This window comes from Sinocyclocheilus rhinocerous, unplaced genomic scaffold (assembly GCF_001515625.1).
Source record: "Sinocyclocheilus rhinocerous isolate Xijiao unplaced genomic scaffold, SAMN03320098_v1.1 scaffold2833, whole genome shotgun sequence".
Taxonomy (NCBI): Eukaryota; Metazoa; Chordata; class Actinopteri; order Cypriniformes; family Cyprinidae; genus Sinocyclocheilus; species Sinocyclocheilus rhinocerous.
The window spans coordinates 138,727-153,332 of record NW_015661854.1 but is presented as its reverse complement, the minus strand read 5'-3'; the positions used below and the strand labels follow the sequence as shown (position 1 = coordinate 153,332).

The 14,606-nt window shown below is 35.6% G+C and overlaps 1 protein-coding gene across 3 annotated transcripts in view; it reads right to left on the bottom strand.

Annotated features, from left to right (window-relative positions):
* LOC107726517 (neuronal growth regulator 1-like) overlaps positions 1-14,606 on the bottom strand; it is a 122,564-nt gene that overhangs the window by 42,967 nt on the left and 64,991 nt on the right. For all 3 annotated transcript variants that reach the window (XM_016536129.1, XM_016536130.1, XM_016536131.1), the window contains exon 6: positions 10,360-10,508. In XM_016536129.1, the coding sequence (XP_016391615.1) occupies positions 10,360-10,508 (149 nt within the window). The remainder of the gene's footprint in view (positions 1-10,359; positions 10,509-14,606) is intronic.

Genomic DNA, 14,606 nt, shown 5'->3' with positions numbered 1-14,606 from the left:
TTATGTTCAGAGGGTTTTCATCGGAGTCGGTTCAAATCATATTATGATCGCTGATCTTTGATACTCCAAATTAGAAGCTTCTGAGCATCACTCAATTCAACGGACCGGAATGAGGAGAAATTGCAATGAAGAAGAGGTCATTTTTGGTTAGTGCAGCATTTCGGATCCCTTACTGAGCTGCGTACAGCATGTGACATATACTGACCTGGACTTGAGACAGCACTAGTTGTTGTGGGTTCAATAATTGCTACAGGAAAAGAAGGGGAGAGGGAAAAGAGGACATTTATATATTATTAACATAATGAAGACCCAAAATAAGGGAAAAGAGAACAAAAACATCTAAAGACTGGAAAAAGGGTGTGAAAATTTTTGCTTCTGTGGTCAGCAGGCAATAAAAGAGCCCTTTACACCACAAAATAAAACAATTCCTGCTGAGCTTGATCATCTTGATCAAAATGCAATGTTCAATCATGTTTTGTTCGGTTTTTATGTTCAGAGGGTTTTCATCGGAGTCGGTTTCAAATCATATTATGATCGCTGATCTTTGATACTCCAAATTAGAAGCTTCTGAGCATCACTCAATTCAACGGACCGGAATGAAGCTCAGCTCAATTAACACATGAAATTAAATTTGCACCTAGCAGACAGTCATTTAATCATGACGATGTAATATAGTTTTCATATTATTAATAGATATCATACTCTCTCAATTGCCCGAGTTCCCTTTTTGGGAAATGTTAAAAGCAGGACTTTAATGTCAATCCATTTTTAATCTCATATAGGCTCAATATTTTCCAGTGAGTTACTTAACTGATGGTAATTAAAACTTAACTGGAGGGATACGTCTAGATCTGGGGGAGATATACAGAAACATTAATGTCTTCACATTTTCCATCTGCTGATACATGTACATAAAAGAGTAAAATATAAAAAAAATGGAAAATGAATCCGTCCACGATAGCCAAAGCAAAACTATTTGGACACTTAAAAAGGTCAGGCTGTCATTGCATTAGATACAAAATATTAAACCAAGTAGCATCTGCAAACAAAAGTGGCTAACTTCATTTGTCCTAGCCATTACTGTTAACCACCTGGTCTCAAGGTCATTTTTAGTAGATGTATGAAATCATTTCCCTGTGAGTTCATACAAGTGCCCTTGTAGAGTAAAAAAAATACTTCTAAATCTCAAATAATAATAAATTCTATTGTTAAAATATGCTATATACTCCACTTTCCTTCAACAATGCACAAGATGCAGCTTTAAAATTCCTATTCTTTGTATTGAACCAAGGGGTGAGTAAATCTGTTTAGATGCTCTACTGGTCAAACATCTTTCCGTAATGCAAACTTGCAGATCAGAGTTCACCCAACTTGGACTTTGGCACACACTGAAAGGTGAAACTCTCTGCATGTGTCCATGTTTCCAGTCTCCCACGTTCACATGACTTTGAATGGAAGTGAATGAACACACTCTAGCATGACTGCACCTTAATGGGACAGTTCACTCAAAAATGAAAATTCTGTCATCATTTAATCACCCTCATGTTGTTCCAAACCTGTATTACTTTTTTTCTTCTTTACAGTACAAAAGAAGATATGTTGAAGAATGTTGGTAACTGTAGCGTCTGGACCAATCAGACAAACATTTTTTTTTTGTTATATTTAACAAATACTCTGTAACACCCCTCAGTTAACAAGCCATATGAGGGTCTATGGACCCTTCCCCCGAAATGCATCTAACACCTCAGAAAGGCAGAACAGGCCTCTAATTAACGTTCTTAGAATTGACAGACAGTTGACACTGAGAGGTCAAGTAAATACTTACAGCGGATCTAAATATTTATAATTAATTATAACTAGTTATAATTAATTATTCATATTTCCCCTTTGAGCTGATTCGCTACATAACCAACATTACCGAATGTTGGTTTTGGCTACCACCGACCAATTGACAATGTATGGATAAAGAAAATAAAAATCACATTCCTCAAAATGTATCTCCTTTTATGTCGCAAAGAAAACGCTATACAGGTTTGGAATGACATGAAGGTGAGTAAAAGACAGCATTTTCATTATTTGGAACAAAAAGAAGATATCTCTCTCTCTCTCTATTATTTTTTGTGCATATAAAAGTCATTGGGGTCCAATGTTATTTGGACAATGTTCTTCAAAATCAATTTTGTTGTGTTATACAGAGAAAATAATTGCATAAAAGTTTTGGAACAATGAATAAATGATGACAAAAGTTTCATTTTTGGAAGAAGTATCCCTTTATGCCACCAGAAAGTGTCCTACTCTATCTTAATTTTGAACAGTCTATCTATTATTTACAATTTAAAAACAAGCAAACATCCTTTTGTGAAATGTTTTATTTAAAAAGGTCTTTGTGCTATTTAAAAAAAAATCCACTTTGTTCAATATTTTGATTTTTTTTTTTACAATATTTTAATAATATTTTTACATTCAAATACTGAAAACAACCTTTTTTTTTTGTAGTTTGATGTACTTCAGCTCAGCTTCATCAAATATAATGAACCTTTATCAATAAAATCACATGAACAACATATTACTATGACTGTCACGGGTGCACACACACGAGGGACGAGGAGACGCTGGAGAATACTTTACACAAGACTTTATTCGTAGGAAGGAACCAAGGGAGACGAACACAGGAAGACGTTCACACGAAGACCTTCAACATCGGACAGAGAACTAGGGACTGGGAACACTTTATATACACACACACAGGAGGAGGGGATGACGAGACACACCTGGGAGCCATGACACATCAAGGGAAACACCTGGGAAGAAATCAACTTAATTAATCAGGGGAGGAACAGGAAACAAACCAAATAAGGGCATGGGAAGGCACATGGGGAGCAGGACACACACGAAACATGGAACAGAGTCTGACAATGACAGATGTTGGTCATTTGTTTTGTTTTTTTAAAAGAGGAAAAAAGAACTCAGGCCACAATCAAACCATCTGGACATTTGTCAAAAGAATTATCCTTCCATTCCAAAATCTGTTGTGACAGTAGAGATGAACTGAATAAGAAAAAATATGTCAGGATCTGTGTTTTCTCTCTTATTGTTCAAATCAACATTACAGTGACTTTGTGATTAAGGGGTGTAATGAGCTCAACAGAGGCTTCTCTCTGGTAAGTCCTTTGCTAAATTGAGAGCCCTGGAGTTGAAATCACAGCGCCTAGAGACAGTTCACATCATTACTGTTTGCAGGTTCAGGGGCAGGCTTGAGACAGTGCGTGAAGCCAAAACACAGGCGATGTGTGTTACCACTTCCAGCTGCCGTTCATGTTAAGCGCACCGGCATGCAACCTGGAGCAATCATCACCACTGACAGCACTGCATGCTTTGGGAATAAACTGGCATTTCACTGTAAATCATAGAAAGGGTGTAAAAGCAAATTTAGCAAAGGAGGCAAAAGCAAAAGTTTTATTGAAAGATTTTGTAAAGATTTAAAAATAATAATAATAATAGTAATAGAATCCTTATATTTATTCATAGATGTACATAAATACATATATCCTTGGTTTGTTTGTTCAACTATGGGTACTTTTGGCCCTGTGGAACAAACTTTCACTTTTTGTCTACTTTGTTAATTAACAATGTCCAACAGTGTATATACATATATAACAGGAAAATTCCGTAATTTTATTTTCCCCCATCCATAAATGTTATTTCCTCCCCATTTCAAATCAGAATTTATTCTGTATTGGAATTGCATTTTAAATATTTTTGCTATTTAGACAAGAAAATGGATGAAAGGATGGATGGATGGATATTTTTGCTATAAAATGGTTGTCTTGCTAAGGTTAATTTCATAGCTAGCATTTTATGTTTCCTACATACACACAATTACAGTTATTTTATGCATAATTTAAGCATACCTGAAGCATGCACTTCACTGATACTGGTGCCTCCTTGGTACAGTAAACAAGTACACTAACTTTAATTTTGTGAAAATTCATATAAATCAATCTTACACTATATTTAAATAGTTTATGATTACCTCACATTTTGGTTAGATTATCATAGTTCTATTTATGCTGAACATTTCATTTTTCATGGTTTAAGATTTAAATTCTGTGTCTGAGTCTGGAGTAAATTGACTCTACACATAAACTGTACACATAAAAGGTGTCAAAAAGATGTTTCAAGATGGTTTAATTGTGACCTTCATACAAGGCTAAGAAAAGCTCTGCAAAAATCTACTAGTTTTTAATAAAAATCAACTCCTGGTTCAAAATAAAAACAAAAACGATACAACCTATAACTGGAGAAAGGCCAATATGTTCTGGCAAAAATAAATAAATAAATCACATCAAGAAATTCATTGCTTCCTTAAAATTCATAAATCTTTATGATACTTTAGCATATGGGTACAAATCCTTGGCTTCCTTTCAGAGTTTTTAATTATTAATATTTATGTTTCTCAATCTTAGCAAATTTGTCCTACATTGCAATTTTAGTTGAGAATCTAAATTCTGCTAAAACTAGGGTTCTTCTAAAACAAAGATCAAGTTACTCATCATAGTCTTAGTTTTTGATGGTCTTCATGCAGCTCTAAGATTTCTTCTCCCTTGGTTAATATCAGATGAACACCGCAATGTGATTTGTAAAATTTCTTTCCATGTGGAGCTCTTAGTCCTTATATTACAGTATTGCATGTCGTGTAATATTCAGGTACTGTATAGAGCAATGCATTGCATCCACATAAAAGCAGATTGATGTGTACACTGGATGACCTCTGTTCTCGCTTGCAAGGAAAAAAAACATCATCATGGTGGGAGGAATTGCATTTCATTCTATAATAACATCTAATTTTTTCCCTTTTCTCTTTACAAAGAAAGGAACATCCAGCTTCTATACAATTCACAGAAACGTAAATTGCAGAAATACGAGTGGAGTGCTATCTGCTGTGCATTGTTAGACCACTCTGAGACTGTGAGAATGAGAATTAAAAACGAGACTATGAGCTGTGCTTGAATTCATTTATTTGACGCCAACCCCTTAACGATGGATTTTAAAACTTGAAGGTCAAAATGAATTATTTCAAGGGGCTAATTTTCTGTAATCTTCAGAAGCACAATGCACAGTACTGATGAAGAAAAACTTTGGCTGCATCCTTGAATGGCTAAACCTTCTATCTTCCATGCATGGTTAGACACATCGCAAGGATTGCCTATTTCTCCAGGTGGTTTTAACCGCCGTCTCCGTTAATGATAGGACAGGAGGTGTTTTATAGCCAAAACAGACTCTCTGCACCACAAACACCTTATTTTTCAAGGACCTGCTCGCCGCACATTCAGCGTACAAACGGTGAGGCGGCACCCTTTAAGACATCAAAATGATGACTGTTGTAATACAAGATAAAAGTCAATGAGAAAGATAAATGTCAGTCCATCTGTTCGGCTGTCCTTTTCAGCGCTGGACTGAATTTGATTAGAGCTTCAAAATCACTGCAAATGAAGACAACAAAATGCAACCTCAACAAGAAAATGCAGTATAACATCAATCTCTCATATAGTATGCACATTAAAAGAACAGCAACAAAATGAGCTAATGTAATAGCATTTGCAATCTCAGCCTCAGACGGCACGTCCACAGACCTCTTTGTTCACCAACTGTCTGATGCATAAGCAGAAAAAACTGGAAAGCACTTTCTCAGTCTGGCAAGCTTTAATCTGATTGGCTGGTTTTATGCAGCTTTTTGGGACTTGGGGCACAAAGTCGAGTTTACATGGCTGGTACAATAAGCGCTTTTCAATAAGATCAAATCACCGGATTTGCCAAAGTTTGCAAAGTCACTGGCATCAAATTTTAAAGATATTCCAGAGTTTTGTTTGAGGCACTCAGAAGCAAGTAAACTTGATATCCATGAGTATAACTCTATATTCTGCTTACTTTCTAGTTATGTCTGTGAAATAATCATTGGTTATTTGGCCTGACCGATCACATTATTTACATCCAATTTTAGCTTTTTTATTTTTTAGCTATTACGAAGACAAGAACAATGATGAACCCTGAAAGAAACTTTAAATGCCAGCCATACATCTATATGGGCGGTTCTCCAGAATAGTTGCAATGTAGACCAGACTTAACAATATAGTCAAAAGATTGGCTATGCAAGACTACTTTATTTTATCTAGAAGTTTGAATTGTGTTCGGAAGAACTGGAAAATCATAGTGCATATACCAGCCAATAGGATTCACAATCCATGGGCAATTAACACAGTACTTAAATATATCAGCATAAATTGTGCACAGTCTGTATTTGGCAGTCCTTTACAGTGCAAGTAGAGGTGCTCGGGGGGAAGGCAACCTGATATATGATTGATGGGGAAATAAGAATAGGATCAGGAGGGCTGGCTGAATGGCAAGATGAATGCATGAGTTTCCCAGGTTGGAGAAAAACGATATTCATGAGAATAAATTGACATTGTATCTTCCGTTCTAGTTCACCTTCCATTTCATCCCTTCTTTTATGCCTCTACCCCATGAATCAGACAGGGTCACAGTATGGTAACCACAACAACAACATCTGGCACAACTCAGTAAGAGCGGTGAAGGAAAACCAGGACAAGAAGAAATGGCGAGATATGAAAAGATGACACTGAGGTTGTGATTGATAGGCATGGCAAATGAACAAGGCTTCCATTAGCTGGTGCCTGCAGAAGATGTGGAGGCTTTATCAAGGGAGGCTGAAAGCTTCCTCGGGCTATGAGTGTTTCCAGTCTGTTTTAGTCATACTCCAATGACAGGTTGGAGGAGATTATTCGGCAAAGCCTACACTGTGCTATGAGCAAAAATGAGGGGGGAAAGATAGCTTGGATTACAGAGCAGACAAAATCTGCCAATTAAGGACAGCAAAATCTTTGCTCCTCAGCGTTGCGCCTTACAGTCGGGACAGCAAAATGTAGAAGAAAGAGTTACAGAAAAGCTCAAGACAGGAAAACACACCAGGTACGGAAAATAGCAGGTTTGCAATGTACCTTGCTACAACGTGCAGGACACATTTACCTCACACATACAAACTTGTTTATGTTATTCAAGACATAAAAAGAGAAAGCTACGCAGTGTTAATACATTTATATTTCACTGTTTCTATAAAAATATGCTGCATTTAGCAATATGCATAACATGAAAATCCTCACATGTACACTTTTCAGATCAATGATCTGAAAACAAAGCAAAGCTAACAGCAAATTCAACCCTCATAAATGAAAAGTAAAGGACATACTGGCCCCCTTTACACTTGGCGGTTACATCAGAGATTGAGCTGACCAAAAATTTTTCATTGTTCACCGAATTTGTAAAACACGGATAATTCAAAATGCTCGCAGATTAAAAAAAGCCATTTGGTCTATTGCGTTTGGCTGCTTTTGAAACATTCCCACATTAAAGGATGCTAATAGGGATTAGAAGTGAAGAAATAAAGTTTTAAAGCGCCCACGCGAAAACAGACTGGGAGAGAGACGAGAGTGAGGATTTTAGGAGAGAAATTAGAGATTTTAAATGTAGTGCAGTGGAACAATTCATGGGATATTGTTCATTAAATTGGGCGACCAGATCCTAAAACCACAGTGTAAAACAGAATGAAAAAAAAATTCATTTTTTGTGATTCGATCACCGAAAATACACTTTAATGCCAGGTGCAAAAAGGGCCAAAAGTCTAATCAAATGTGATGACAGTAAGTAATGGAGAAAGAGCCACGTAAATGTCAAGTCACTCTCGTACCACATGTGCAACGTATCACCCATTTTTCTCAATACAACATTAAAAAGACTTAAAAAAAACATCCATTTGTTAAATTCATCACCTTTGCCCAATGCCTGCAGATTTTCGTCTTCAAAAAGAGCCTGTTCAGTGAACTGGTGTTCACAGACAATGGTCAAGAAGGTTTTAGAAATTAAACAAAAGAGACACACTAACTGCCAGACATTTGTTACCTCCCAAAACCGCAAGTTTGTCACGTTTGGGAATGTGTGCTCACTGAAGAAAAAATATCAAATTAAATACAGTATAACTACAATATTGTGACGGCATTGTATGATGCTAAGAAATTTGTGGTGGTTTATCAATTTACGCAATGATTTGCCCAAGCTGTATGCACTAAAAATCAGCATTATGTGAGATTATTTTCATTATAGTCAATTACTAGTAGTGCTAAACTCATCCTTGAGAGTTAATATCTTTCACACTAATGAATTCCCATTGAGACGTTGGGGAAAACAAAGACTGACTGAGTGTGTTGCTTTGACATGCATTTTTTATATCTACAGAAGAGAATCTGTCTCTGACTATTGCAAACAAGGCCATTAGCTATATTGGGATCATTCAGCAGTTGGTAAGGCTTAAATAATGCACTTTTAAACATGTGGTTCAATCTCTGAGTGTATCTGACCGTAACGTCATTAGCATAGTGCATACCAATGCCAACGTTTCATGAAAGTGCACTTTTTCTTAATGAAAATTTAACCTCTTAAGCATAATGTCAGTTAACATTCTAAAATTAGCTGTTAAGATTTCATTCAAACATGCACTTTATGTGAAGCATAAAAAAATGAGGAATGCTATATTCAGGCCAATGAGGGCCTAATGGGGTTTAGACTCGTAGGCCAGCTCTCTTTTAGTGCTAATACTGGGCCAGTGTAGATAATGACACTGAAAATGCCTGTTTTGAGAGTTAATTTTGGCCATAGTTTACCAAAAATGGAAGTATCTGTCAATATTTACTCATCCTCATATCGTTACAATCATGTTTCATCAGGAGAACACAAAAGAAGATATTTTAAAGCATGGTTTAGATGTTTTTGTACATAAAGGTGGGGTCCAAAACAACAATGGATCCAACACTGGAGTTGGACACGTTCTCCTTTTTCAAAATATCTTCTTGTGTTCCATAGAATAAAGAAATGCATACAGGTTTGTAACGACATGTAGGTGAATAAATGATGGCCAAATTTTTGGTTTTGGGTAAACTCCCCCTTTTGTCCAAAACTACCTACAGTAAACTTTTTAGCGGAATGGAATGATGGCCTTTACCCCCTTTACTTTCACCTTGTCGCAGAAGACCTTTAATGGAAGCTCATGCCATTAAAGAGCATTTCACTATGCTAAATACCCTTTGTAGACGCTAAAAGCACTCAATCACCTTGATGTTGGCAGACATACAATACAATAAATGGTCCAGTTGGTTCCATGGGGGAAAGTAGTTAATTCTGCGACTACAGTGTTCAGCTGGGGATACTGTATGTCTGGAACAAGGAGACAACAAAACAAATGTGTGGGAATAATCTAAGAAACACTTTCAATCAATACAAGGTATAAAATATGAGGGCGGAAATCATACGCCGGGCTAAAAATAGAGCAATTTGATAGGTTTCTTCATGCTGAGGAGAAAATCAAACACTGCACTTTGATTAGTACGCCACACCTTGTTTCTGAGGTTGAGGTCCTCCATTAAACATTAATGTGTCCTTGAATCCACCTTTGCTTCATCAATACTTATTGACCAATATTATAACAGCCATTTAGTCCCAGGCAACGATGACCAGCTCTTGCATTTGCAATCTCTACAGATGTGGAGATGTGTGTGTTGTTTAGCAATTGCTTGCCATTTCTCATTAGGAGCACAGTAGGGTAGGTTTCCTTTTCATTAGCGATGAGGAAAATAAGAGGTACGAAGTAACTCTGGTGGGAGGAGAAGATGAAGCTTTCTGGTCTATTCTGGGTTTCTCGCATCACAGACTGTCAGTCTTCAGTAGAACGTGAAAGATACTGGAATGTTTAATCTCAGCTGGGCCTTTGATACGCTTCATTTAAAAGCAGGGGACTCAACTTTTCCATCTGCCACTTTTAAGACTATCACTATTTTTTTTTTGTTGTTGTTTTATTTTTATTTATTTATCTTGTTAGCCCACTTACTTTTATCATTGACTAAGCGACCAATGAATCAGAAAAACACTAAGCATTTCAAACAGACTGCTCAAAGGAATTGCATCTCATTTTAAGTGCTCTTTGAAAATGCTTCACAGAAAACTTAAGGCTCCAAAACAATATGCCATTTCACACATAAAGTCTTTACTGGTAAATTACAGGTAAACTACCGTTAAGAGATCATGTGTGAACAGGAGCTTTTCAAAAATACCGGTAAATTCGTTCCGGAAATTTACCAGTAAGGGAAGTTGTGACATTATCAGTAAATTACTGGTATGATGCTGTGTGTGAATGCAGAATGAAGATTACCGGTATGAGCACTGTAACACTGTATAAGAAAAAGCAACTACCAGCACAACAGAGTTAGCCAGGGGAGAGTAATGATTGTTACTTACGAATCAGAGGAACACTGGCGTTGGCTGTTCCCAACCTGTTGACGGCGACACAGGTGTAGTTGCCATAGCGATCCTGTGTCATGTTCTTCACTGTGAGAACTGATCTGGAGCTGAGGTTCTTGATGTCTATTCCTTGGCCCATGTTAATCCTGAAAATAGGACGATGAGTTGACATGACACATCAAGCAGTGACACCTGCTGCAGTGTGGCATGCTATAAATCCATCCATCAAAAACTATTTTAGTCGAACTTCTCATTTATACATGCAGAGAGGCTACATGGAATACAGTATTTTTAAAAAATCATTTGGTCACACCATTGTAGTAAACTGCAAAAAAGATGATTAAAAGGTGTAAAGCATACACTACTTTTCTGGGGGTAAGTATGGTTTTTAATACTTACTTATTTTTCAAAAGTGACAGTAAAGATATTTACATTGCTACAAAAGATTTGGAAAAAAAATCCACAAATTTTCAGTATTGATAAAAATAATAATAAATGTTTCTTGAGCACCAGATAAGCATATTAGTATGATTTTTGAAGGATCACGAGACACTGAATACCTGAGTAATGAAAAGTCAGCTTTGCCATTACAGAAGAAATAAATAAACATTTTAAATACATTAAAATAGAAAACAGTTCTGGTAATAATATTTCACAATTTTACTGTTACTATTATATTTTTGATAAATGCAACCTTGGTGAAAAAAAAAATCAATAATTTGTTTCATTTGTTTAGTTGTATATTTTCTACTTTGCTTTACTGTATTTTTGTTTTATATTACTTTTTCTTTTTTCTTTTTTAGTGTGCATGTCTGCTGTGGTCAAATCTATTTTACTATTTGACTGAATTATTATTATTCTGGATAACAGCAATTTTTTTGAAAGGTACACGCCTACTTTATGATAGAATTGATTATTAGAGTTTCAATGTTATCTGCCTACAGGGTTTTAACTAGGTAGCAAGAACTTGTAAGTTGATTATTCCGAAATGACTATTCTCTCTCAGTCTAGAACCCCAAAGATAAAGACAATAAAGTCAAAAGGGTTAAACATGAATAATTCTTAAAAGGTAAAGGAATTGGCACCAAATAAATGTGAAAACTATTTAATGATATCAATTAATATATTTAAACAGTAATATTGTTCCTCTGAGGTGTCACACTGTTATGGAGGATGATAACGCACTGATTTCTTTCTTCATCTAAGAATAATAATGTTTTGGACACTTATTAATGTTTCTTACACCAAAAGATGGCAGGCAGATATATGGTAGTCTGTGAGTTATGAAGGAAAATGCAAAAAATGTTACAATTGTCCCTGGTCCTGAGGGAATAGCCAAAGAGAAAATCAGAAGCAGAAAAATTTGCACATGGCTTGTAGCTTTGTTAAGGTCCAAAGTTCAGCTGCAGCTGCTCTTGAGAGTCCTGACTTTGGGTCATCCATGTTACTCTCACAGGTAAAGCGATGTGCTGACCTTTTGTCCCCTAATTCTCAAGTAGCTTGTCTCCTGCTGACACTTACTTAAATAAGAACAAAAACTTTTCTTAAAACAAAAGACCACTGCTACAACTGTATCTGAGGGTTATAGGCCATTATACACAAAAATATTAGAATTTTTTTTGCTTATACAGTATAACAATCTGTTCAGCCTCAGTTATTAGCAAGCAATTATATAAACTGGAAAACGGAACAATGTTCTTCACAAGTGCTTTCCATTGCACAGGTATCTAATTTGGAGACCCAACTATCTTTACATTTACAAAAATGTACATAGGCCTGGACGATAAAACGGTATCGATATTTATCAACGGTACACCTTCTTCGATAATGATATAAAAAATGTTCGATATAGCGCACGATGTGAATAAAGAATGAATATTAGTCGAATTTAAAATAAACATTTGCATTTGAATGTTAGGTGTGCATCAGGGAGCATCATCAGTGGCGCACGAGATGCGAGATGTGATAATGATGTAAGTGACGTTGTTGCATTTTAATGTTTTATAAGTCTAGCCCACAAGACGCGCAGTTGCTGCGTTATTCATTCAAAATTTTAGAGAAATATAGAAGCTCAATGCGGAGAAGATCTTGAATGGGTTAAAACCGAAACCAGGCCATTCACACAGAATGCATATTCAGCGCATTTTTTACATGGGCAAATATGAATGCTGCTCTCACGTCTCACACAAGAGATGTAGCCATGCAAAGTTAAAACAGTTTAAACTTTTAGAAAACATGTCGCGAATTTGTGGAGGTTTATTCCTTTTCATTGCATCTTTCACTGCATCTCATATGTTTTTAAATGCAATCTGCGTGAATGGTGCTTCGGCTCTTTGGATTAAGCAATGTATAAATACATTGACGTTTTGTTCATAACTGTTTATGCAATTTACGAAATTATATTTGATTTATATGAGTTAATGTAGACTTAATGCACGTTTTTTATATACTTATTTCCTTGTGTCAGTGGCAAATTCTTTAAATATAAAAAACTTACTTACACTCTGTGAGTCAGAACAGCCGGCATTGTTGTCTACTTTACCAGGATCAGGAAAAGAAAGGAAAAATTTAAATCGCATCATATGACCCCTTTAAGACCTAGATAATCTGCATATAAAATAGTAGCAATTAGATATTTGTTTAATTTTTATTGTGTGTATGATTGTTAAAACAAAAATATTTGTTGTTTGTCTCAATAAATTGGGTTAATTTAAAAATACAGTGGTTAAATAAAAAAAAAAATTTCTATTGCTCTTTTTAAAAAAAAAAGGTTATTAAAAATGTCAATAATTATCGATACCGAACGATATGAAACATTATATCGTTGATACATTTTTTAGCTATATCGCCCAGCCCTAAATGTACATAAATGTAGCTTTATGAAAAATACATGATTTTCATTGTTCATGATTATTTTATCTTATAAAAACAAAACTAGTTCATGATTTTGCATAATTCCTGTCCGTTTCTTTAATATTACTCTAACAGTTTCTTTTTTCACTATTGTTTCCTGCTGTTAGTTCAGCATTGAGTCATTCAGACAAATACAGTAAAAAACAGACAGTTTAGCAACAATGTTCAATGTAAAGCCTTAGATTAAGCAGAGTACAGACCCAATGTCAATAAGCCTCCTTTGCAATTTGAATAAATTGAGTGAAGCCTATAATTACAATTAGCACAGTGTGAACTGCTGATTCAGATCGTACTCGGCAAGAGTGGGTAAATGACGGGTAATGGGGTAATTTGGTATTTAAATTCAAGAACCACTACTTGAGTCAACGCTGATTGGTGCGAAGACTTGGAATGCTCTGTACTAGTGATGAGGTTATACAAACACACAATTAAAATGCAGGGTTAAGATAGTAAGACAGATCTTCCTAACATACATAGGTTTGTACGTGTTTCTACTTTAATGTAACTGCATAAAAATGGTGTGTTTAGAAATAGACTTGAGTATACCTCTGATTTAGTTTCTCATTTTATTATCACATTCCATAACATTTCATTAATTTTAAAACATAATCAAATGTCATTAACATTTTTTTTTAATCTACAGTGATTTATTCATCAAGACTCTACAAAATTATGCCTGTAGGTAATGCCAGCCTTAAGTGTGCTTAAAAAAAAGTATAAATACTAAATGAAATTTTTAATTAAATTCTGAAAATCTCCCACTGACATAGTGAAAGAATGTTAATATTGGAAATGTAGAAACCTAAAAATATCTACCACATCTAGAAAAAATGCTGGTGTACAGCCACAAATTAATGTTCACAGAAAATGACAAAAAAAACCCTAAAAACCAAAAAACACTGACAGCACCAGAAAGAGGTTGAAACGATGTCAATAAATTGGAACAACCAGCGGTGAGCCAGTGTTTTTCATTGTGTTGACAGTGATGAATATTTGCATATTGGCATTCTTTCTTACATTCATTTGCATATTGAATTGTGATTGGTCTTATCTCTCTTACATCTACTTAACCATCTGTGGCCAACTTTACACTGCAAAAAGTGAAAGCCACATTATGTGCTGATACTTGTGCACAGTTGACAGAAAACTAGAAGCGTACTGAGTGCCATGACAATGGCAGAGTTAAAGATGGATCTGATTTGACATTTCATTTCCACAAAACCGAAGCAGCCCTAAAACTATTCCTTCACTGCCTTGCCAACACTAGTATTTCCTTCTAGAAATTCACCATTTTTGCCCTTTTTGGGTACTAAAAGTGAACCCCCCCCCCC